A 27,909-nucleotide genomic window follows, 5' to 3' on the forward strand; every position below is an offset into this window, starting at 1 on the left:
AGCGAACCACCAACAAATATAATCATCAGCTATATACAGAATATACATATAGTGAAGAGTTAGATGATATGAAAAGAAACCAGGATATATGTCAGTTGAAAGGTAAAATTTTAGTAATTTGGATAGCTAACTGTAGTTTCTCTTGGCAGAACTTTAACAAAGTCCATGACAAATGTTGGCTTTAAAATTGTTGAGCTCTTTTAGCTGCATCTAACTCTAATTGCATCTTTGTAATTGCTGCATCCTTTGCGGCAATAAGTAAGATCTATTGCAGTACTATAGGTCAGAGGTCTACTTTAAGTTGCCTATTTTTTCAGGGAAAGCCATTCTCTTGGGTAGATCAGTGAACTGCAGTTGTAGCACGCTTTGCATAAACTCATTTATGGCCCATGCATCACAATTGGTAATTTCCTAGTTTTGGCACCCTTAGAAAATAATACCATTTCAGATCCAATTAAGCAGACCAGTAGTTATCTGCTCTTTTTAAAATATGATACAAAAAGAAAAAGAGAAACAGCCTTTCATGGAGAAGATTTTAGAATGTAATGCTTTTCCTCAGAATAGCTAATAATTAGTTAACTATTTAGAAAACCCCATAGCTGTTGTCAGGAAAATATGGGTAAGCATAGTAAAATGTATTAGCCAAATACACTGTCTCCATTTTATTCTGAAGCTGCTGAGAAAGCAGTGATATAGAGCACTGTCATTGCAGATCTATTGTTACAAGGGTTCCACAGTTTTCTGTGTACTGCCATTAATTTATAGTAGAAAACAATGTGTAGCCTTCCAAATGCAGCAAAGCAGAATCTTTTAATGAGGTGGATGTTATTACCACAATAAATCAGTGCATTTGTGTAATGTATAATTCAATGTGTTATTCCCACTGTAACTTCTCTGAGTAAGCTGATAGTGTATCATTGTCACTGCACAGTCTTAGAGTCCTTTATTTCTAAGACCTTTCTCCATTTGGTGATCTTTTTTCTAATTTGTCTGCAAATAAATGTGGAATGGTTTGATAGTTGTCCTATTGCCAGGTTCTTGAAACCCAGTGTTAAAAACAGGAGGATTAAAAATCAATAGGGTAGATTCTTGTTCACCATATGATACTTATATTCTTTTTTCAAAAGAGAGTTAAATCAATTCTAACTGGTTTTAGCTTTATATTCAGCAGATGTAATTTTATAACTATTGATCGGTAGTAGTCATTTGGAGATAATAAAAACAAGAGCAGTTAAAAGCATCCATTTGAAAAGCGTTAGTGTTATGTAGATGCTGCACCAAAAAAGCAAAAGCAAACCCATCCACTCTAATATCTTTTTTATAAACAAAAGCTAGAGTGCCTGATTACCACAGAGCAAAAACTAAGTAGTATTTATAATGGTTCATTGACAATAAATAAAATAATTAAAATTTGAATAAAGCTATTTTTTCTTCTTTTTCAACTCCTTAGTAAAAGGAATATTCATTGATTTTTAAAAATTTTTTTTATCAAATTTCCTACCAGGGTATGTTGTAAAAGGCCTATTTAGATCTGATAGTATATGGGGGAAGAAATAAATGTAACAACATAGTTACATTATCAAATAACAAAGTTAATTATGTTATGTCTGCTACCAATTTGTAGTTCATTTTTAATTTCTGTGTTCTAAGTATTAGATCACTGAAATTATCACATGATGATATGTCAAAATCAGCAAATGATGTAATATACAACCATTATTGTTTTGGTCTGATGAATTCCAATAAATAAATAAATAAACACAGGATTATGTGGAAATATCTTCAAAAGTTCAAGAGGCATTAGCTTCTCTAGTGCCTTTATTACAGAAATATTTGTACTATCCTCATCTCACCATTACTGTATAAATAACTAAGGTGCACATGACAATTTTATAGTTTTCTGCTACTTTCAGACACTAATTCTACCACAATATACAATGTTGCCAAGTTTTGCATAGCAGCAATCAAAATTTGTCAAATGATACAAAAGCCAGCTTTAAGCCATATTTGATTTTTTAAGTTGAGTTTTATGTTATGATAGTTTTAGTTATATATTAACTTTTATGAGCTTTTTTGTATAAATATATATTTATTTATAACTTTTATAGAGTTATAAATAATTATAAACTGTGACTAAAGTTATCCTTTTTTCCAGTACTGCTAGAGACCACATTATATCAGCTTGCTTAAAAGTTATTGGAATTTCACTCCTTAGGATAATCCTTTTTTCATTAGGTTTTGAAAATGCTCATAGCATCTTTAAAAAGCATATTTGGGATACTGATTTCCAATCAGTTGAACTCTGGTTCCCTGTTTTGCAGATCTTTATCAGGTCTTTTCAAATGAGCATGCATCAGCCTGATACCTAGTTTCTATCATAGTCCTGAAATTTTGCCAGATTGTCACTTTGGCCAGGCAGAATACATTGCCTTCTATGGTCCTGAGGAGACACTACAAAAATATTTCCTCACAACATTAATGTGCTTGTAGAAACATCTCTGTAGTGTCCTTAAACCATGTAGCCTTTCATTGTCCTTTCTAAAGAGAATTCCCAAAACAGTTTATCTATCCTATACTGCTGAAATTCCCTGGCAGAGAACTTGACTTCTAGTTATCATTTCTCAGGTCTGACTGTTGTTTTAAAAAATCCTGCTGGGTTACCTGATTCAAAGCACCATCTGTACCATCTTCCTTTCCTGGGGACTGAAATGCATATTAATGTATTTTTTGTTTTTTAATGCATACACACACACACGATGGCTGACCTTATGGTCAGATTAGGTTCTATGTAATTTTATTGTTTTATGTAGTTTGGCTGAGTTTTCTTGTATCAAAATATAAAAATAATGAGGTGGCAAATAGTAGGTAAACAACATTGATGTGTCATGATAGCATTAAAACTAGTGACTTGATTTATATAATTATACCTTATTATTATTCCAAAACTATAATGATGAAGTTTCTGTCTTTTACAGTTATAGTATATGCTTAAGTGTTAATCATATTAGAAAGTCAAGATATACATTTAAGACAAAGAAGTTCATATCGAGGTCCACTAAAATATTATTAAGTAATTTAGTAAGTTAATTTATATTCTATACCACCATATTTCCTAAAGAATCATGGCAGTGCTACAGCTTTTATATTTTATAAAGATGGGCATATTTAGCAAATCTACTGTCTGCTTTAACTTTCCAAATGAAAATGCTGAGATTCTTGAAAGTAAAGCAGATTTCTATGAACAGGTTTTCAAAATATTTGGTCCACCACTTGGTAGATTGTCATGAATTATATTACTACCACTACTTAGTCAATAGTTTACAGTGTACATGCAAAACAATTGGCATTTATGGAAACAAAAGTGAATTGTATTAAGGAATATTCATATTAATAGCATATTTCTATAGTATATTAACTGGATCTATATTGTAAGCCAGAAATGCCACTTATTCATTCAGTCTTCTTTACAAGATGGATTTGTTTTTATAACAATTTCTGTCATGTGCCATTTTTTGGTTATTTAGGGCTTGCAGTTCTTAATTTTAAAAGAAAAGTGCAGCTATTAGGCATTAGGTCTCACTGCTCTATCATTTAGTAAGGTCCTTGCTTATAAATGGAGACCGAGCGGAGCAAGTGGTCAGTTTTAAGTTTCTGGGTGTTACCTTAAAAGAGGACCTAACCTGGAGTGCTCACATTGCAGCACTGGTCAAAAGGCCCCAGCAGAGATTATACTACCTGAGACTTCTCAGAAAACAACAATTGAATGAAAAACTGCTGGTGGCCTTCTACCGCTACACCCTAGGGAGCATTTTAATATACTGCACCTCTGTATGGCTTGCCAATTGCACAGTGGCAGATAGGACAGCACTCTAGAGGATTAACATCATTGTCCAGAGGATCATTGGTTGCCCTCTCCCCTCTTTGGAAGAGCTTTATAGCTCCCGCTGCCTTAAGAAAGTTCAAAACATTCCCAAAGCTCCATCTCATCATGGGCACCCTTTTTTTTTTTTTTGAACTATTACCAGATGGTACAGAATAATAAAAACAAGGACAAATAGGCTGAAAAACAGCTTCTATCCCAGGGCAGTAGCTCTCTTGGATTCCGCTGTATAGTGCAGTATTGGTGCAGTGTTCGGGGGGGGGGTTGGTTGGTTCAATGTGTGACGTGTGAAGGATGTGGTTTGTGTTTATTTTCATGGTCATGATGTGCACTGAAGATGGTGTTTGATTTCGTTGTGTGGAGTGCAATGACAATAAAGTAAAGTAAAAAAAAGTTCTCATTAAATATAGTGGATAAAAAGTGACAGAAAAACCTTTGAGCATACTGAAACATCTTTGAACAAAATGATTATCAGAAATAAGTATCCATGGAAAAGAAAATCTGGCTTTTCTATTTTGTTCAATTTAATGTTAATGATAGTACAGGTAGTCCTCGACTTACAAAAGTTCATTTCGTGACCATTCAAAGTTACAACTGCACTGAAAAAAGTGATTTATGACCGTTTTTCACAATTACAACCTTTGCAGCATCACCCATGACCAGGTGATCAAAATTCAGATGCTTGGCAGCTGGCTCACATTTATGATGGTTGCTGTGTCCCAAGGTCATGTGATTCTCTTTCGCGGCCTTCTGACAAACAAAATCAATGGGGAAGCCAGGTTCACTTAACAACCAGGTTACTAACTTATTGATTGTAGTGATCCGCTTAACAATTGACAAGAAAGATCATAAAATGGGGCAAAACTCACTTAACAAATGCCTCACTTAACAACAGAAATTTTGGCTCAACTGTGGTAATAAGTCAAGGACTACCTGTATTAAGATCTTATTTTTGATATTAATATTCCATAACTGGAAACTGGATAAAATGTTTAAAGTGTCCATTCCTTCTTCCACTGAAGCCCTGATCAAATATACTTCGATACTTCTTTTGGAGACGCTTCCTGGTAAGAAAATCCTGTATCAATAGGTTATAATGTATGGCTTTTGGAACCATATGAGTTGGCATACTCGCGTTGTAAAAATTTCTATCACATTATTGCTAGGCCTATAAAAATAAGTTATTAAGCAGGAGTCCCCCATGTTGATATAGAACTTTGTGAACATATTGAAGTGGAATTGTGCCAGAGGAAATAATCCAATATATTTAAGAGACATAGGACCAAGTACTCCTTGTAGGTTTCTTTTTGTAAAATTTGCAGTAGTAAAAAAGAGTTATTAGAATGAATAATCCAATTAAATAAATGCAATTTTATATTCCTGAAATAGTTATCTTGCTATCATCACATGATAGCAAGATAACTATTTCAGGAATATAAAATTGCATTTATTTAATTGGATTATTCATTCCGCACCAACGTAGTTCTGGGTTTTATACCTCGTTATATTAAATTGTAATAATAACAATAACAAAACAACAACAATAATAAAATACAACTATGTATTTATTGCTTTACAACAACTGCTGATGAAGTGATACACTAAACTGTTCTTTTTCTTTTTCCTAGCCTATTGGTGCTCTTAATCCCAAACGAGCTGCATTCTTTGCAGAACGCTACGAAACCTGGGAAGATGATCAAGTCCCCAAGTTTCATTATGGCACTCATTATTCAACAGCCACTTTTGCACTCACTTGGTTGTTAAGAATTGTAAGTGTATATTAGAATGTTTTTATGTATATGCATAAAGAAGGTACTCAATGGTTAGATAAGGTGAGTTCAATATTTTATGCGGAATCATGCAACTGAATAGATTTGTTTTTAGATCATGAGAAATAAAGTACCATATTTTTTTGCACTATAAGATGTTCCGGAACTTAAGACACACCTAGCTTTTGGGGAGGAAAATAAGAAAAAAAAAAATCTGCCTCTGCCTCCCAGCATCCACTGGTATTCATCTGTCTAGCATCCTTGCAGCAAACAGCAAACAGCCTGGTCAGCTTCAGCATGTTATTGCAGCCTGATTCAGCATGAGCAGCTGATTGGCGGTTGGATCAGCCTTCCGGAATATTGCCAATCAACTGTTCCAGGCTAATCACTGCCATTTGGCGGCGGCGATCAGTTGTGGTGGCGAATAGCGGCAATCAGCGATGGGGATCCCCACCGCCTGGAAAAGCTGATCAGTGGTATTCTGGAATGCCGATCCAATTGCCAATCGGCTGCTTGACAGCAAAGTCTACAACATTCCCCAATGGCACTTGCAGTTACAGGCGGCGGCAATGAATGCTGCTGCCTCACCAACCCCCGCAATATTCGCTCCATAAGACGCACAGGCATTTCCATCCACATTTTTTGGGGGGGGGAGTGCGTCTTAGAGAGCAAAAAATTATACTTCATAAAAAAGGAAAGTAGAGTAGCCTTTGGATTTTTTTTCCAGTTTAAAACTGTGATTTGGTTATATGACCATTATTTAATCTGGAAAGTAAACTTCTTCTGCAGATATAATAGAATTTTTCCAATAATATATACTTGTAGATAACATGCAGTTGGACGGATTGATATATTGATGAAATGAACGAGGTTTCTGTAAAATAAACTGGAATTATGATTTACCTGATAGAAACTAATTTCTTTGGGAAAGCATTAGCAAGACATCATTAATTAAGCCTTGTTAGATTCATACAAGCAGACATAAATCCTAGCAGTAATTTATGGTACTTAGCTAATTTCAGGCAATTATCATCTAATATGTGCTTAGGTATCTTTTGACGAAGAGGAATTTTTTTTTCAGTTTGTTAACATTTTTCTCTCTTAATTGTTAACTATTTGCAGGAAGGTATGTGTGTATGTATAATATTCGATTTAGCTGAATAACAAATCTGCTAGTATCCCTTATTTGAAGATTGCTTGTATTATGTCAAAGCTATTGAAATATCTTGGATCCATCTCTAGATGTCTTTTAATTCCTGTTCTGTATACAGTTAAGTGTATGTAAATGTTAGGTTGAATTATAACTGCAGTGAATGCACTAATGGAATAATAGAAGAAATACGGAGAAATCTGCAACCCAGATTTTCCAGCAACCCTCCAAACAACACTGTAATATAGGTTGCTCTTTATATATTTTTGAAATGAATAGCTTGCATTATTATTTTTACTTCTTTCCAGAAACAAAGTATATCATTCTGTTCAGACAAGGTGAAGTACAGGTAGTCCTCAAGTTATGACCATGGCTGAGCCCAAAATTTCTGTTGTTAAGTGAGTGTTGCCCCATTTTATGACCTTTCCTGCACTTGTAAAGTGAATCACTGCAGTTATTCAGTTAGTAACATGGTTGTTAAGTGAATCTGGCTTCCCCATTGACTTTGCATGTCAGAAGGTTGCAAAAGGTGATCACATGACCCCGGGACACTGCAACGGTCATAAATATGAGTCAGCTAATAAGCGTCTGAATTTTCATCATGTAACTATGGGGATGCTGCAAAGGTTGTAAGTGTGAAAAATGGTCCTAAGTCACTTTTTTCCGTACCTTTGTAACTTTGAATGGTCACTAAACAAATGGTTGTAAGTTGAGGAGTACCTGAATTAGAAATACACAAAAAAGAAACTTCTGCTGCTTCACAAAGTATTTCATTTTCCTTTTTAATCATGTTTTTAGGAGCCTTTTACAACATTTTTCCTAAACTTGCAAGGTGGGAAGTTTGATAATGCAGACAGAGCTTTCTCATCAGTTTCAAGGGCCTGGCGTAATTGTCAACGTGACACATCTGATATCAAGGTAAAGCAAAATTTAAACTTTAAAATGTTGTGATGAAGGTAATGATGATTATTTTTCAGTGTGTAGAACTTTGAAGAATATAAGAGGTCCCTTATTTGAAATGATTATAATATAACTTTCAAGTAGGAAAATAGGAATTGAATTATCCTTTGTGTTTTGAACATTTAGGATGAATATTTGAATATTTATAACAATAGAATTGTTTAGTCTAACTTGGAAATAACTTAATACTGTGGGCTGGTGATATTTTTGTCAAACCATGACACTGAAATCTTTTAAAACAGATAGGTTATTCCTCAGCTTTGATGTAAAAGAAAGAATAAATATCTTCCTTAGCTTCTAAACATTTTTGAACTATAACATGGAGATATATACTGAGATCAATGAACAATCACTAACACCCAAGATACTAGCAAAATGGCAAAGGTGGATATCTGTCACAAAGTCAAGCAAATCGAATTCATGTATGTCTGAACTCTAATAGCATTTGCCAAAAGGTCAAAGTAGCCACTTAGTGATATAGTTTACTTGAAAAAAAAATTAAACATGATTTCATAAAAGAATGACATGATGTTCTCATCAACATCAGATTCATCAACTTCAGGATTAAGATCCAGATTGAATCATGTTTTAATGGCCTGATGTCAGTGATGCTTCCCCCCCGCCCTTATAAGGTCAAAGTTATACATTTAAAACTTTCTCTAAAACAGCCATTTGGACCTAAACTGCTATAGCAGAAAGCTTTCTCTGCCATCTCTGTAGAATTGTCTGTCTAGACAGGACACTTGCAAACATGCACAAGCCAATCAGGAAGGTTTTAAAGTCTTGCATGGCTTCCATATTAGATTTAAACAGTCTCCACAGTTAGGGTGAACTGAAGTTTTATAGCTCTTTGGCTATCACATAGGTATGTTAGCCTGTCTAATACCAGTTTTAAATTACTGTCAATGCTGGACCACAGAAGAACTAAACCACTTATTATTTTAACTGGAGGGAAGCTACTGGGGTTTTGCTAGTGACTTATTTTCCTGGTTGTTCCAAGGATTTTGTTTGTTTTATAATGACAGCTATTCTTGTCTAGTACTTTCACTGTCCACGCAATCTTAATCTGAGTATGCAAGATTCGGACAATACAGATTTTTTTCTCTGTTTGAGACTTTTTTTAATGACACTGTCTGGCTGAAGTAACTCAAGAACAGTGTGGATTCTGATAGTGATGGTATTATATAATCAGTACTTTTTTTTTTTAATAATTTATCTGTGAGATACATGAACATCAGGATTCCAGCATTAAATGTATCAGCTGGTTATCCAGGCTAACAGCTAAACATGGCAAAACTTGTGCATTATTGACCCTAGATCAGTGGTGGGATTCAAAATTTTTTTACTACTGGTTCTGTGGGCCTGGCTTGGTGGGCATGGCAGGGGAAGGATACTGTAAAATCTCTAGTCAGAGGTCGTATTTGCCGATTCTCCAAATTACTCAAAATTTCCACTACCAGTTCTCCAGAACTGGTCAGAACCTGCTGAATATCACCTCTGCCCTCGTTCCATTCGTTTATTAGAGTTTTGTGTCTTTAATTATTTGTGGATTCATTCTGTTTTTATTCTGTTTTTTTTTACTTTCACCTTGTAATCACAGTATATCTAAGAGGTCTAAAATTATGAGAAACTGTAAATAATACTTGAAAGAATTGTAATAAATGTCCATCTCTCTTACAGAGAGGTTTTTTTTAAAAAAAATTCATTTGTCTCCTTTATGGGTTGGCAGGAGCTGGGGCAAGGATATGAGCTGATCTCGTCATTCAGTTCTTGCATATTCAACTGCCAATCTTCCAGCTGACATGTCAACAAACCCAGTGTCTTAACTGCTAGGCCCCTGCTTTGATATAATCTATACAATATTTTCAAGTTAGGATTTGGCTAAGATTAAATAGGTCAAGTATACTAAGGAGTTGATTTTTGACAACTGTGTGGTAATTTTTCATACCAAACCTAGAAATAATCAGTGTCTACATGCTTAATCCTTAGTTGACTTTAAGAAGAGTTTCATGCACTCAGACTAGAATTTCTATTGATCCTATTGTCACATAATCAACGAAAGCAATCAACTGCAGTGCAACAATCAGATAGATAGATAGATAGATAGATAGATAGATAGATAGATACATACATACATACATACATACATACATACATACATACATACAGTATTAAGAATTGTTGAAATTAATTTGTTAATTCATTAAATTACATATATGTTGTAGAATATATAATCATTACAGAGCAGGTAACTATTTAGCCATGTGTTTTCTGTCAAAAGATTAAAAAAACTTTTATCAACAATGTAATTATGCTCTAGCTAGTGCTTGCTTACACAGTAAATACTTCTTTTCCAGATTTGCTTATCACAGCAGTATTTGGTTTTGTAAAACGTTTACATAATTAATTATACAAGCATGTAAATCAGGAGTCGCCAACCTTTTGGACCTTAGGGACCACCAAACTCATAATTTTAAATTCCACGGACCAGAAACCCTGGTAAAATTCCAAAAAACTGTCTACAGGAAAATGTCCCACCCCGTTTTCCTACCAATTGATCATTCTTTATTTGGAATCACATGATACCATCTCCAGCTCCATTCTCGGGTGGGGGGGAGGGAGAGTGGGGAGACTTTTGGCTTCATGCAAGGAAAGCAACAGAAGCAGCAGAAATCCTTCTCCCCCCCCCCCCAAACTTTGCCAGAAATGAGTCTTTGTGAGACTTGTCATGCTGGCGCAGCCTCTTGGAGCAGGATGCCTCGCAGGGTCCCAAAGACTCATTTCTGGCAGAGTATGGGGAAGAGAAAGAATGACTTTTGCTACTTTCCTTGCATGCAGCAACCCGGTGGCCAGGCCAGGTACATGGGGTTTGGGGGGCAAGTTTCCCCCCTCTGCCATTTCCTCCCTCCCCTCACTACCTCATGTTGTTCCCAATGCAAGCAACACAAACCTTGTGTTCCCACAGGCCATGTGGGGGGCGCAGCCTTGTGTTCCCACGTAGGATTAATTGCTTTTGGGGGTGACATTTTTTTGCGGACCACCAAAATTTTCTCACAGACCACCAGTGGTCCCCGGCCCACTGGTTGGTAACCACTGTTCTTAACTAGCTTTGAGGTTTAGAAATTTCAAAATATCTGGAAAGTATCAGGTTGAGGACAACTGATGTACAGAGAGTAGATAATTTCGTTCACTTTATAAAAATGACACAGCAAAATTGTTATTAATCATTAAATAGTAATGATACCTTTATCAATGTACAGGGCTACAAGCAAATTCAACATCAAAATCATGGAACAATAATTTAAATATTGCATAGTTCCCATAATCCATTCTTTCCACATGCCCTATTTGTTTCATAATGATGTAATTGTAGTAACAAAATCTTATATGAGGTGGTGGTGATGATGATGACAGCAAGATGAATACAATAATTATTTTAAGAGTTATATTGTTATAAAGCTTGCTTTTGACATATTGTGAATTTGCCTAAATTCATCTCATTCCTGTTCAACTTTGTTCAGTAGAGTGTGACTACCTTTATTTGGTACATGATACATCAGAAGAAAATTACCTGCAGTAAAAGTCAAATTGTAGTTAACTATGTCAAAGTTCACATCTGCCTAATGCTTTAAAGGTAGTTTTGAAAGGTAAAATATGTTTAGGTTTTATTTAACTATGGAGTAAAAACATATGTTAGCTGAGCATGAATAGGGACTGAGGGAAGGCATTAACACCTACCTGACAGTAAAGTAAAATTGGAAAAGGAGTTTTAGTTTATCTAATATTCTATCCTGCCACATAGTTATTAGATTGTAACAGTAAGTTCAAATTGGCAGGAAAGAGCTTTTATAATTTAAAAACAAAACAAAAGTTAGGAGTTCAAACAAAAATTAAATGGCAGCTAAAGGATTGGTTGATGCTTTGGTCATAAGTCCAGGGCTTTTATGGCCTGATGACAAGGATTGGCTTTAACCTCATGTATATCTATATATAATTTTATTTCCTTAGGTTTGATGTAAAAAAGAATGAAAGAAGCTGAGCATGGGATGAATGTCTATCTGTGGAAACTGTTCAGATAACAGAATAAACTTATTAAGCATTGTATCTTCACTCTTTTATTATAACAGCTAAGTTTGGTATTTGAACCAGGAGAATAGTCAGCATTTAATCTCCCTTAATGGCTCTCGTAGACAAGGATGTAAGAGCCAGTTTAATGTAGTGGTTAAAGCACCAGGCTAGAAATCAGGAGATGGTGAGAGTTAGCCCTTCCTTAGGCACAAATCACCTGCTTTTCTTGTTTGTTTAAAGACAAGAGTCTAAAAACAGAAAATGTTTTGTTTAAAGAGGTACAAGTATGAGGTGGACGTGTCTGTTCTCATTATGATAATTCTAGCAATGAACAGAACAGAGGTTTCTGTCCTCTTTCCGAGCAAAACAAAGAAATGAAAATCAGCTTTAACAATATAATCTGTAACAAATATATGCTGATGAGGCTTTATCTGATAACATTTGTGGATATCTAACTAGAGCACACTAAATAATCATAATTTTTTTATGTATATTAGCTATATTAGTTTTTACAGAGACCGTAGGACTAGGTTGACATAAGATTTGAACAAGTCTTGGAACTTCACTTATCATTAATTGACAGGATTATATCCTGCCTTTCATTCTTCTAAGGATACTTAATACATGTATGTTAAGTCATCTGCAAAAAGAGTCATATAAACAATACATTGTAGGGCACAAATGTGTAGTACCAATGTGTAGCAAATAAAATAGAGGGGAATAAAAAGGAAAACACTAAAAACTTTCAAAGCAAACACTAACAGTTCAAATAACAGTTCAGTTTGATAGTTGAGGTACAAAAATCTTTAAAATAAATTGGAGATTGAGATTATGTGTTTATATTGGGGTGGGGGGGGTGAGTGAGTGAGTGTAAGGAATAACTTATTTGCAATTCTATGACTTATTTGTTGCAAAAAGATCTTTACAAAGTCATAAAGTGTAGTTCTTAATGTAGGAAAATGTGGATGCTGTACTGTTAGAAGTAACCATGGAATTCTTTAATACTAATAGAAACCACACTTTTTGATAAATTATTTGACCATTAAATTGATTTTTGCATTTATTTTTTATTTGATATAATTAAATTTCATTAAGTCAGTGTTGACTCTTAGCTACCACATTTCCTCCAAGTGAATCTGTCGTTTATTTAGTTGGTGTAAATTTCTAACAACTCCCTGAAACCTTTACAAAATGCCAAGTTCTTTCTAGAGGAGTGACTGGCATTGGGAAAGAGGAGGAGAAACAGGAAACTTGTGTTTCCTCATTCTTCAAATTGCTTTCAGATTGTCTTTTTTCCTCTGAAACATTCAGGGAGATATAAAATATTATGTATAAATACTATACCAGAAATGCACCATAGCAGTTAATAATCCTTGACCTGGATTATTGGAAATGATTTAGAATTCTTTTGGATTTCACGTAAACAGAAACACACTGCCATTAATTAAAACAGCTATATACTTTTGCAAGTTTCTGCAAGAACATGAAAAATCATTCCACTGATTTGGAAAGCTAAGTCATTAGAAACCTCAAAAATATCGCTGCTTTAATTAAAGGAAAAGAGGAAATATTGTATATCTTCATAGTCATCGTAGCTCTGGTTCATAAATTTAACGATATTTTACTTACATTAGATTACTCACTATTTTTCTGAATTGAGCTTAATGTAAATGCAACCAAAGCTATATCATTAATGGCAGATTAGCGCAAACAATTACTAATTTCTCTGAAAAATAATGGGCATAATAACAGGAATGATTTTAGAAAAGACAGCTATTGGCAAGATTTTTGCCTATTATTTATAGCAAAAGATACCTTTGACTCTTTCTGAATACCAGTATGGATATTAGTTCTTCTAGAAATAAAATGGACATAATATTTTAGATTATATTGCATTCATGATTAAGGTATTCAGATTTGTATGACATTTGGTTGATAAGAGAATTTAAAATTAAACCAAGAACAATTTCTATGATTTCTTTTCTATTAAATCCAATATATATTTAAACTAAATATATGTAAATATTTCCATTTCTCTTGTTTGTTTGTTTGTTAAATTTATTTGTCACCTATTTCTTTAGTCCATAAGATATCTCCACATATATCTCTGGAGTTTATTTTAAGGAGACATTTTGCATTAATCTTACTGTGATCTTGTTTTAGAATAATTCACATGCCTGTATACAAATATTCAGCATACATAGCTGTGCTGTTTTTCACAAGGTCTGAGGTGATAATAGCTTAATTCTTGCTTCATTTTTTCTGCTTTTGCTCTAGTAACTCTAGGCTGACCTTGTCTATAATCTGATGACCTGGTATTGCACTCAGCTATTTGGAAACTGTTCTTGCCATAGTTGACCCTGAGGGTGGTATCTGGAAGACCACTGATCCATTGACCCATGTCAAGAGTGGATTTAGAATCTGATACACTGGGCCTCTAACATCGTTAACCACTGGGGCCAATGCACAGAATGTGGTTTTCTGCTTATTAAATAGAAAGTCGTTTTCAGTTGTTGGAAGAAAGACCAATTTTACACCATTTACTTGCAATGAAATCATTTCCTAAAGCAATTACAAATATTAAGTCTTTTCATTCATGAAGTGTTTGTTAAAAGAAATTGATAGAATTCCCAGGAGAATTAATTGCTTTCCCTAATCTGTTTTTGTAAACATTTTATAATGTTTTGTTATGGTAAATATTAATATCAGCAAATAAAATATATTTTCTACCTTGAGAAATACGTGAAACAGACAAATAATAATAACATATTTATTATTTTTATTTTCTAGTTTAAGTGTGGTACACCACAATGTAATTAGAAGAAAGATAGCCCTACACTACTGTACTCTCAGTATAACTGACAGCTATGATAAAATCTTCATATTGTACATTTTGTTCAACTGTTTGGATATTTAATCAGTTTCAATTTGAATAGTTTATTTTAACATTTTAACATATAAAATTAATAATGCCCAGTTTTTTTAATAATCTGAAGCATTTCTTCTGAGTATATAAAATAAAAACATGACAAAGTTCAACATTATTAAGAATCTTAAGTATCTTGTAAAATAGTTTTATATTTATATTATTTAATATTTTCATTTAATACCTAATGCCTTAATATTAATATTTTCAATTTCTATTAACTTTTAATTTAAAATGTAACTCTTGCCCAGTCTAAAGAAGCATGGGGACAATTAGTTTCATTCAGATGTAAATATTTGTCCTCATATATTTAAAATAATGCAATTCAGCATTATGTTTGAACTTAAATAAAATCTATCCAGTCTTTAACTATGATTTTTTAAGTAACAATTTTAATTTATGAGTATAAAATTAGTTCTGTCAGTAAACTTGATTTACATGAATTACAGAGTATAATTTAAGAACAATACCATGTGGCAATCAAGAGAAAGCAATTAATTTTTTATATTTTTTATAAAAAATATAAATATTGTTATATTTATAACAGAAAGAAATCTGCCTGCAAGGATCTTTCATGTAAATCTAAATCTTAGTATTAAGACTGTTGTATGTGTTTATATACAAAACAATACCCATCTCTTAGATGCGTCACATGGGATAAAAAGATAGTATTACAATAAAAAGAATTATCTTCCTAGTGCCATTTTCTTATGTCCCTACTGGACCTCCTGAAACAGATGTAAGTGGTGCAGTAAGTTGCCAGAATAAGAGTATTATAGAAAATCAAATACATACCCTGATTCCATTACCAGAATTTTGGAGAAACTAATGTCCTGTAAAATGGAGTTTATAATGTGCAGCTCCTCATGTGGCATCATAAATTTCAAAATAACTTTTACATATGAAAACTTGGTTGGGGTCATTTCTTAAAATACATATATTTTATTGAAATAGAAAACAGCAATTCAAATAAATTTACAAAGAATAAACTTCTAGTTATAATAAATCATAATTGAATGAAGTTGATGATCATAGAATAAATCTTTCACAAAGTGAGAAAGAGCTTTTGGATCCAAACCAATGATTAGTCAATTGTCTCAATTTTTTTTCCCACCCTTCTATATATATTATATTTTGTCTGACACTTCTTTAAAAAGTTATCCAGCAATTAAGTATCTTTACGGCTAATATTGATAAGGAGACTGATTTAATAGAAGTTTACTCATTCTAAATGCTTTAAAGAATAATCCTATACATTATCATTGCAGTAGCCAATTTTCCTAAAAATTGGTGCCACCATTAACTTCCAGTTGCACACTTAAGTTTGCAATACTTATTGTTGTATACATAATATCAATGCATCTTATAAGAATTTATTTGCTAACTTGAGTATGTTACTCCGTGCTGCTTACATAAGCATAGCAATTTTCTACCTAAGCCAGGGGTTGGACTAGACCACCTCCAAGGTCCCTTCCAACTTAGTTCTTCTAGTCTAGTCTTTAGTATCTAGCATCTTAAAAGAATATGAGCTGATCATTTAGACACATTTTTCTGAATCTGCTTTTGAAATCAGATGCAGAATATAATGCTACACATTTACAATATACTTTAATTTAGTGTGTATTTAATGTTTTTAAACATTCTTTAAAACAAAGTTAAAAATATATTATGGGTTTGAAATGTTACGGTTTCCATTATTTTAAAGAATACTAAAATTTAATGCTTTAATTTCAGACTGAACTGTGTTTAGACACTTAAACATACCTAATATTCTTTCATTCAACATTTCAAATATTGCGTTTATTTACCACTATGAGCAAGTTTTCTGTAACATTTAATGCATGTAAAGTGAAAATATTATTCTATATGCATAATGAAAGTACCTTCCATTGCATTCACTATCTCTTTTAAGTGAGTGACTTCTATGATAACCCAATTTATTACATGTCACTGGTTTTCATTTCCATATAGGAGCTTGTTCCTGAATTTTATTATCTACCTGAGATGTTTGTCAATTTCAATAATTACAATCTTGGAGTGATGGATGATGGAACAGTGGTGTCTGATGTTGAACTTCCACCATGGGCCAAAACCCCAGAAGAATTTGTTCGCATAAATAGACTGGTAAGATAACAATCAACTATTACTTGTGTTAAGATATGAGCTTTCTTAAAAAAAAAAAAAAAGTAATTTTAACCATGCAAAGCTGCAATTTATGTAGCTTGGAATAAAAACAGTTATTTTAAGAGACTGGGAATCTCTAAAGTTTGACATTTTTAATTTAAATATTGGTGCTAATTATTAATCATATCACTAAAATGTTTTCATGTAATTATCGTCCTACTACTTCTTCCTAATACTTTTCAATTCAGTGTTTAGATTCCTTATGATACCTTTCCTGGCTTCTCAAAATTTAGCTATCGTTAAAATTATTTAAGTCTCTAGTAGAATATGAAAGTTACTTCAAATGTATATATGTTTACATAAGTCATTAGGTATTATATTCCCACTTAAGAAAAAAACCCATAATGGAACAATATTTTAAAATTTTATTGAAAGCTTACAGTATACAGATACATGAAAACGGTTCATAAGTAGGTTTGTGCCCAGTAAGGAACAAGGGTCCACAAAGAAAAGGGTCAAAACCAGAAATGAAATTAACACATGAGACTTTCTTGTATATACAATACTACACAATGTCTGAATTGTGTGGATCCTGGAGTACTTCATTTCGTTCCCTTTTACCCTGCTGTCATATCTTGGCCAATCATGGTATCTATTTAGAAAAGCAATCCTCAGAAATCAACAATTCAAAGACTTTCTTTATAATTATATAGTGAATTTCACACAATTTACTATACAAATATTTCAAAAATGTTGTGTTCCAATGTAAAAATGATATTCAGCCATTTTACTGAAACAAAGCAGGTATGTACTGTATTTAATCATTACCTGTACAATGTCTATGTTTAACTCCAAACTACAGGAAAATTGATAGAAGTGAATGTGACGGTACATTTATGGCATACAATTTAGCTTGATTTTTTTGCTATGTATACTAATTATACATAGCTATTAACAAGGTGACAGTACGTATGTATGTAGGCATTTTCCAAGTAACATCCTGAAAATACAGTCCAAATAATTATGTATTCAGAGTTTAATTTTAATATTATATAAATAGATCGTTGTCTGATTACAAAAAAAATGTAAGTAAGGGAAATATATTTCTTAAAAAAGGAATATTTTGACCAAAATACATTCACTACTAGATCTGTTTCAAAAATAGAATGCAATTAATGAGATAATTATAAATTATTATGGTCCTTTTAGGTGGTAATTTTATAGGGTACAATGGGCAATTTCCCCCCTTTCAATACACGGTACAGATTTTTCTGCAGTGATTGGAAATGCATGCTGCTTTGATCTGTGACCTTTTTGTGGTGCTAATCGGGTTCCTGATATCATTATACCTTGCTCATTAATCATATTTTCCTCCATCTCATCAGCCAACTAAACAGCCCAAGCCTCTGTTTCAGCCCTGTGCTTGGCAGGCTTCTGCTTTTCCAGATTATTACACTGTGATATTTTGGCTGCTCATAACCAGACCCACATCAAGCTGTGTACTACAATTAAAGTCAGATGGTCCTTATGGTGAATGGGGAAATAGTATTGCAGCTGTCTGTCTCTTATTGGAATAGTCCAGCAAGAGAAACAGATGATATATAGAGCAGTATATAATAACAAATTGTATAGTACTATGGCAACAGTGGGGATATATAATGCTAATTGTTAATCATTGTTATTTTAATATGACTGTTAAGATAGCATACATTATATGTGATTTTATTAAAATCCATCCATTTTGGTCTGTTTTGGAACAAGGATGAAAGGGCAAAGATAATTCTCTTTAAATACGACTTCTAAATTAAAATAATAGAGGAACACAAAAGAGAAATCGTGAAAGCTGGCAACAGTGGAAATAAAAATATCCAGTTTTAAAGTAGAAGACTATCTACTTTATAGGACATTAATTAAATGTCTGTAGAACAAAAGTGTTCAATTAGTACTTGAAAGCATTGACAAATGAAAGTTAAAGATTTCTATAAATTCTGGAACTGGATCAACCATGTTCTGGAATAGGTGATTTCTAAAACCAATTTATATTCATCTGTCCATCCAATGAGGCTGAATAGTGTCACCTGTCTCCAGGTCTCAATTTATATAAGAATGTCTATCTTATAGGACCTCAGAGCATGCTATTTCATATACAGATGTATACTGTAGGTATATTTATTTAGAACTATTAGCATTCTGTTTCCAGCATATAATTTCAGTCTTTTGTTTTTCAGTCTTTTCCCTGTGAACTGGCAATGTAAGGGTTTGTTTTGTTTATTTTTCAGGCTATTGCTGTTGATAGGTATTAGTTGTGTGGAGCTGCTCTCTGCCCTACAAAATCATTCATTCATTCATTCATTCATTCAATCAATCTTCTATTGATTGAAATATACCAAAGTAATGTTTCTAACTCATTAAGGGTAGGGAGGCTTACTATGAAGCATGCATTCCTATATCTCATAATTTAAGAATATTAATGCTGGTAATTAATTATTTATTACCAGAATTTTAGTAATCTTAATTGGGAAGCAAGATTTCAGTGGAAAATGTGTGGTATCATGGGCATATTTTTTCTCTATATTAGACTTTTTTCTATATATTGGATTCCTATGTATATTCAATGTGAAAAAGAGATTGGGATTTTAAACTGTACATATACAGGCAAACTTTATATCATAGTATCTGGTAGGTTGAATTGGAAAGAGATTGCTGTATCATAAGATTGCAATGAAGATGATGACGATGATGATATTTTTATTCTGCCTCAAATTGGTGAATATACTTAATATTCTTGCCTGGTTTTCTTCACAACAAAACAACCCTATTAGGTTCTTTGGGCTGAGAGAGAATGACTGGCCCAAAGTCACCTAGATGGCTTTCATGGCCAAGGAAGGCTAGAACTCCCAGTCAGATGGTTTCTAAAGCAACACCTTAATCACTACCCACTGAGGTGGATATTCACCATGTTCCCCTGAAAATAAGACTGGGTCTTATATTAATTTTTGCTCCAAAAGATGCATTAGGGTTTATTTCCCAGTTAGGTTTTATTTTCTGAGAAATATGGTACTAAAATGCATCCATCTGACTGATGATTTTAACTGGGGCTTATTTTGGAGGGTAGGGCTTATATTACAAGCATCTTGAAAAATCATGCTAGGGCTAATTTTCCGGTTGGGTCTTATTTTGGGGGAAACACAGTAATATGAGAAATGCATCTTTTTATTTCCTTAAGAAAATATTGAATATATGTTCTTAGATTGGAACCTCTACAAATCTTTACCATTTCAGCTTTCTTACTTCTGATGGAGGAAAGCTTTTTTGTAGCCACACATTAGTCTTTTAAAAATGTAATTAAAACATATATTTCCATAATTTCACCTTAGTTTCTATAGCTGTGATAGATTATGACAAGGACTTTAATGCCTGGAATTGGTCTTTTTCTCTCTAAAATATTCTGCTGAGATTTTCTTTTCTGATTAGTTTACATTGTACTTATGTTAATAAACAAGCATAAAATCTTGTATTTCTAAAGATTATCTATAAACAGAAGTTTGCCTTTTAAATAAAATTTGATTCAGTGGGCTGCTAGTTTCACTTCTTTTGTGAAGCTACTGCTTTCATTGTCTTGCACTTTCTCATTCAACCGAAGAAATGCTGTTAGAATGTAATTCCCTTGAGAATAGAGTGCTATCCATTATCGTATATATCTTTCTTGCTTTATATGCTGCATTAATGGCTACGTACAAATGAGTAGGTTTTCTTCCTCTGTCTTAGTTTGATATTTATAACAGAACCTAGAGATATTGCATATTGATGCAGCTTTAATTTGGTAGCTTGCATCATTCTTTTCACTGAATTTTTTGTGAAATGTAATCTTTTAAAAATAAAAGTATAAAAACGGATAGAGTACAGAAAATACAGACAGTAATGGAAATGTTCTATAATGGCAAAGATTATGAACAAGAAATCCAAGTGTTTTAAATTAAAAGTTGTCTGTTTGTCCGTTCATCCTCACACAAAATAAGTATTCCCAAATATGTTCACCATTGCAAAATACCTCTTTCTACTGTTGATATGTAGCCCTTCTATCTCCATATCTCTTCTTTCTGTTAGGCTTGTCTTTCAGCTATTTTTTTCCTTGTTCTTTTTTCAATAAATATCTCTCATAAATTTTCATGTAAGTAGGTTGAAAACCAAAGAAATGGCTTGTTCTCTAACTAGTTCAGAGCCTTCTCCATTTCAGAAAAGGTAGTTTCTTTCTTATGAAACAGAATAATTTATAGAGTCTCCACTATCAAAATTCAGAGAGGATTAGATGTTAAAATAGCTTTTGTAGTGGAGGTACACCAGGCAAAAAGAAAAAAAACTTTATTTACTTATTTATTTTAATGAATTGAGGTGTTAGCTGAATGAAACTGACTTTGGGTGACTCACAAGATAACATAAGAACCAAACATAATGCAAAACCAAGATGGCATCCAGGCACAATATACAGACAAAAACAAAAATAATGGGTACAGCTAACAAGGAGTCCCACAAATTTTAGATCAAGGCATTGGACAAGATTCAGTTTTTTCAAGGATTTACTAAATGCTAACCTAGTGGGGAACTATATGGATTTTGAGGGGGGATTGTATTTGAGGGGGTATTATATTTGAAAAATAAGATATTCAGTAACATTGGAACTTCCACTTCCTAGGTCCTGATAGATTACACTTTTTAACCAAAGGGGCCAGATTACACCAACCGTGCCAACATACTGGCCATGGGAAGTAGGTGGTCCTTCACAACACAGGTTATGTGGACAGTAAACATAGCACCAGACATAACGATCTCAAATAACTATATACAAATGCACAAAGTCTGGGGAACAAACAGCATGAACTCGAACTATGAATACATGAAGGTAGATATGATATTGTTGAAATAACAGAAACTTGGTGGAATGAAACCCATGATTGGAATATACTGGTAGAAGGATACAAACTGTTTAAAAAAAACCAGACCCCATAAAAGAGGAGGTAGAGTTGCACTATTTGTAAAGGACCACTATTTTGCTACAGAAATGCATGAAACTAAAGATGAAAACCTCCTGGAATGCATATGAGTCAATATAAAAAAAAAAAAGAATGACATGGCCATAGGTGTATATTATAGGCCACCTAAACAAGCAGAAAAAATAGATGTCCTTTTTGCCAACCAACTAACAAACATATGCAGAAAACATACACAACAATAGTAATGGGGGATTTCAGTTATCCTGATATCAATTGGAAAACTAATTCTGTACCAAGTGAGAAATCAAATAAGTTCCTAACCAACCTAGCTGACAACTTTGTTGTCCAAAAGGTAGAGGATGGAACTAGAGGGACAGCCATACTGGACATAATTCTTACAAACAGAGAAGTGATAGAGGGAGTTGAAATTGCAGGAACCTTGTGTGAGAGTGACTGTCATACTAGAATTCCACATAGCACAAACACAAGCAATAGAACATAATGACACGAGAGTCTTGGATTTTAAAAGAGCTGATTTTAATAAACTCAGAGAGAACTTGGGAAAGATTCCATGGATGAAAATGACCCAGGGGAAAACAACCCAAGAATCTTGGGAAACTCTAAAAAGTACGATCATAGAAGCCCAGACCACTGAGAAAGAAAAACAAGAAATCCAAGAAGAAACCAGCATGGCTGCACAGAGATCTCTCTGGCAAATTGAAAGAAAAAAAGGACAAGAACAAAAAATGGAAAGAAGGACATACAACTAAGGCAGAATATCAGCAGATAGCCAGAATCTGCAAAGATGAAATCAGGAAAGCAAAGGCTCAGAACGAACAAAGACTTGCAACAAAAGTCAAAGATAATAAAAAAAAAAGTTTCTTCCAACATATAAATAACAGGAAAAAAAATCAAGGAGACAGTTGGTCTATTAAAGAGAGAAGACAGCAAGGAAGTAACAGGCAACAGAGAGAAAGCAGAACTGCTTAACTCATTCTTTGCATTGATCTTCATGCAAAAAGAAACTATAGCTCAACCCACCAAAAACATAACTGTAAAAGACAGACCAGAAATAAAAGTTAAAATAAGCAAAAAATTAATAAGAGAACACCTGTCTGATATTGAAGAACACAAATCACCGGGGCCTGATGGATTACATCCCAGAGTTTTAAAGAGGTCATTTCAGAACCATTGCACCATATCTTTCAAAAATCCTGGAGCACCAGGGAACTACAAGAGGACTGGAAAAGAACTGATGTGGTTCCCATCTTTAAAAAGGGGGGGAAAATAGGGCCATAACCGGGAAGATACTGGAAAAGATACCATGTTTCTCCAACAATATGCCCCCCCCAAAATAGGAAGGCTCAGCATGTTTTCTAGGCATAAGGTGAAATTAAGCCCCTCCCCACAAAATTAGGCCTATATTAAAACATGCTAAATCAGGGGGAGGGGGGAAACTTACCGTTAGGAATGCCCCTCAGACAGCCATTCCTTGTCACCAGCCGCTCCTAACGACCAATAATGGTGGAGCACCGAGAGCTCCCTACCCGTGCTAAGCACCTTTGCTGCAGACCCGGATATGGTGCTGGCTGCAGGCTGGGTCAGCAGGCAGGCGGAAGCGGTGTGGATGTCGGCCTCGGTGGTGACAGGGCACTTTGCATCATGGGACCTTTGGCAGCCGCCACTGCCACTTCCTCCGCTGCCATTGCTTTTCCTTCTGCCCTCCACCGCAGCTTATGCCGCATTCGGAGTGCTGCCATTGGGGAAGACACAGAGGCCGGAGTCCCTGCTAGACATCATGGAGGTAGCAGAGAAGTGGCCCTTCCAGCAGGTGGAGGAACAGTTCAAGCGCATTCCTCCACCAGCAACGTTTTAGCCTCTTCTTAGGCAGAGGAGCTGCCTCTGTAGCTTCCACAGTTCCCACTGATGGTGGCACCTCTCTTGCCAGCATCGTCTCCAACAAGAGGGGCAGCAGCAGCAGGACAGACCACGCTCCTGACGAGAAATGCCTGCCCTCCCGCACTTTGCTTGATGAGGCTGCAAATTGGATAGATGGTTCCCTTTTTAAAACTGGGAGGTGGGGGAGGAAGCTGCCTGGCCAGTCTGTATTGCTAGGGAACTGACAGAGGGAATGAGAATAAAGAAAACTTAAAAGAGGGGGAAAAGGTCCATGGGGGGGTTTCAGGCGGCTGGAGCAAGAGGAGAGTGCCCAACCGTGCAGGTGATGAGACTGTGACCCAAAGCTTTGGGGCAGGAAGCAAAGTGAGGCATGGGGGGAGAGAAATGATGGTATCACCCTCCCGCCTCCACTTCCACCCACTGAAGCCGGAATGACTCACCAACTTGCAGGACATTGCTGACATAGTCGCTGTCAACCAAAGCAATGCCCCTGCGGTAGGGCAGGCGGTTCTCTTCGGCATCAGGATCTGTCCCACCACTGCTGCTGCTGGAGCGGCAACCATGGAAGTTACAGAGGCGGCTCCTCCACCTTAGAAGTGGCTGAAATGCTGCCAGTGAAGGAATGCGCTTGAACTGTTCCTCCACCCACTGGAAGGGCCACTTCTCCACCACTGCCATGATGTCCAGCAGGGACTCTGCCCTTTGAGTCTCCCCTAATAACAGCACTCTGAACGCGGCATAAGCCACGGCGAGGGCAGAAGGGAAAGCGGCGGCAGTGGAGGAAGCAGCAGCAGCAGCCACTGAAGGTCCCACAATGCAAAGTGCCCCCCCGCTGCTAAGCCCAACATCCATGCCATCACTGCCCACCCACTGACCTGGCCTGCAGCCAACACCATACCTGGGTCTGCAGCAAAGGCGCTTGGCAGGGGTAGGGAGCTCTTCGCACTCCACCATGATTGGCCATAAGGAGCAGCTGGTGGTGAGGCATGGCTGCCCATGGGGCACTCTAGGCAAGGGTGCATGGGCGGGGGGGTAGGGGGTCACTCCCGAAAAGGCAGCCTAGCCGTTTTTTTGGGGGGGGGGGTCAAAAGAAAATAAGGCCTGGCCTTATTTGCTGAGAAACATGGTAATAAAAAATCAGATCTGCCAACATCTAGAAACAAGTAAAGTAATAACCAACAGTCAGCACGGGTTTGTTAAGAACAGATCATGCCAAACCAATCTTATTTCATTCTTCAACATAGTGACTAAATTAGTAGACCAGAGAAATCCTGTGGACATAATATATTTAGATTTCAGCAAGACATTCGACAAAGTAGACCACAACCTACTTCTTAGTAAGCTAGAAAAAGGTGGAATAGATAGCACCACCACTAGATGGACTCACAACTGGCTGACAAACTGTACTCAACAAGTAGTCCTTAATGGGTCTAAGTCTACATGGAGGGAAGTAAGCAGTGGGGTACCACAAGGTTCTGTCTTAGGCCCAGTATTCTTCAATATCTTCATTAATGACTTAGATGAAGGAATAGAAGGGGAACTTACCAAATTTGCAGATGATACTAAGCTGGCAGGAATAGCTAACACCCAAGAAGATAGGCTTAAGATCCAGATGGATCTTGACAGACTAGAACAATGGGCCATATCTAACAAAATGAAATTCACTGTAGAGAAAAGTAAAGTCCTACACTTAGGCAAGAAAAACCAAAAGTATACATATAGACTGGGTGAAACCAGGCTCAATAGCAGTAACTGAGAGGGATCTTGGAGTCTTAGTGGACAACCAGCTAAATATGAGCCAGTAGTGTGCAGCAGCAGCCAAAAAAACCTAATGCAATCCTAAGGTGCATTAATAGAGGGATAGAATCAGGGATCAAGGGAAGTACTAATACCGCTCTATAAAGCCTTAGTAAGACCACACCTAGAGTACTGCATACAGTTTTGGTCATCACATTATAAAAAAGATGTTGAGACTCTAGAAAAAGTACAGAGATAACCAACCAGGATGATTAGGGGAGTGGAGACTAAAATATATGAAGAATGTTTACAGGAACTGGGCATGGCTAGTCTAATGAAGAGAAGGACCAGGGGAGACATGACAGCATTGTTCCAATATTTGAGGGGCTGCCACAGAAAGAAAGGGGTCAAGCTATTTTCTAAAGCACCCAAAGGCCAGACAAGGAATAATGGATGGAAAATGAACAAGGAGAGATTTAACCTGGAAATAAGGAGAAACATTCTGACAGTGAGAACAGTCAACCAATGGAACAGCGTGCCCTCGGAAGTTGTGGTAGCATCATCACTCTTCTTGAAACTTTCAAGAAGAGATTGGACTGCCATTTGTCAGAAATGGTATAGGGTCTCCCACTTGGGTGGGGGTTGGACTAGATGACCTACAAGGTCCCTTCCAACTCTGATTATCTGTTATCTTCAAATAATCAAGCTCTGTGCCATGCACGTCTTTATAGGTCCTGAAACCATTGTCCTGAAAACTGATTGGCAACCAGTACAGGTTGAGTATGTCACACTGGCATACTGAGGCATGGCAACCTCTGCTGGCACCACTGCATTCTGAACCAGCTGAAGCTTTTGAATAGTTTTCAACAACAAACCCATGTAAAGTATATTGCAGAAGACGGGCTTTGTGGTGTCTAGGGCATGACTGACTGACGGAACGGCTTTCTCATGCAGGTAAAGAAAACTTCTGCTGCACAAGATGGTGCTGAGAAAAGCCTCCTTGACTACAGTTATTATTTTGAAACTCATTGACATGTAACAGCAGTATAATTTTTATATGAAAAAAAATCTCAAAATCAACAAATTCTCAATTCCCTTTCAATTAATGGGAATACTTTAATTCATTGCCTATCTTTCCTGGATTTTCTCTCCCGCACCCATGCCAGGGTCTATTTATTTAGATTTTGAATTGATATATTCATGAATTTAAGAGACATTGATAATATATAGGAAAATCTAAAATGGCTTTAGAAACCAAATTCAGAGTGTATTGCCTGCAATATATTTGTGAAGATTAATAATATTCTGAAAACAGTTTCCTGAATTGCTCTTTTCTTTATCTTAACAAGTCCTAATTTTTTTATATTTGAACTTTGGGCAGTGGTGAGCAAATCTCAGGAATACTAAATATTCTTGGAAAATTGTACATTTTTGATTGATTGGTAAAGAGTAATACTTTTACTCAAGTGTCATAACGTGTCATAACTTTCAAATTGTATATCACAGTTTGAACAAAGAACTGAACATGAAGCAAAACAGTGGAGATTTAGAAATTGTTTGGCTTGTCGACACAGGATTTTTCATTTTTAAACAAGAAATGATATTTTATTATTACATAATCCTGTGAATAAAAAAAGATTGTTTTTAAGGTAGGATGTAATTTTGTTATATAAAATAGAAATATTCATAATCATAAAGTTAAATAGAGAAGGATCCATTAAATAATATATCTTTTATCTCTGTGGAGAATTTTGTTAATGGAAGGGAATTTTATCAATGGAAACTAATAGTCAGGAACACTCTAAAATATTTGTCCAGGGAGGATAATTTTTGCAGGAGAGAAAATATTTCTATGAAACTTAAACAGTCTATTTATTTTTCTTAGTAGGTGAGCATTATGTGATTGTTTTAACCTTGTTCAATATTGTCAGAACAAATGAATTCCAAAGTAATGAGTACATCAAGATATTCTAACAGTCTTGGGTGTTTTTTCACAAATTAACTAGTAGTATAATCTTTTCAGCACATGCTTGTCTTTGCAAACTTGTCAGCTAAAAGATTCTGCATCAAACATCAGCTCTCAAAGAGCACACATTGTTTTGTATGTTCTAGTCAAAAAGATAATGAGATGGACACTCTGTAAATCTTATTTCTTCTTCAGTTTGTCTGGATTTTGAAGTTCCTGCAAATAAAATGGGATGACTGTTTTTTTCCTTTTGTTTTTGAACTCCTTAGCTTTGTTTTCCTATTTTAAGAAGAGCAGTAAAACTTTCAGAGTCTTTATGATTATGGTGAATGAACTAAGTTAATTACGATGATATAGATTTAAAATATTTTATGTCCTATTTTGAGGAGTCCTTGAGGCAATTCCATGTGTTATAAATCGAAATATAAAATACATTGTT

The 27,909-nt window shown here is 35.1% G+C and overlaps 1 protein-coding gene across 7 annotated transcripts in view; it reads left to right on the forward strand.

Annotated features, from left to right (window-relative positions):
* Positions 1-27,909, forward strand: part of LRBA (LPS responsive beige-like anchor protein) — a 342,404-nt gene that overhangs the window by 250,309 nt on the left and 64,186 nt on the right. For all 7 annotated transcript variants that reach the window (XM_087936051.1, XM_026698133.2, XM_026698135.2 and 4 more), the window contains 3 exons: positions 5,509-5,649; positions 7,598-7,717; positions 16,725-16,877. In XM_087936051.1, the coding sequence (XP_087792177.1) occupies positions 5,509-5,649; positions 7,598-7,717; positions 16,725-16,877 (414 nt within the window). The remainder of the gene's footprint in view (positions 1-5,508; positions 5,650-7,597; positions 7,718-16,724; positions 16,878-27,909) is intronic.

This window comes from Pseudonaja textilis, chromosome 6 (assembly GCF_049901715.1).
Source record: "Pseudonaja textilis isolate UNSWEBS1 chromosome 6, rPseTex1.2, whole genome shotgun sequence".
Lineage (NCBI taxonomy): Eukaryota > Metazoa > Chordata > Lepidosauria > Squamata > Elapidae > Pseudonaja > Pseudonaja textilis.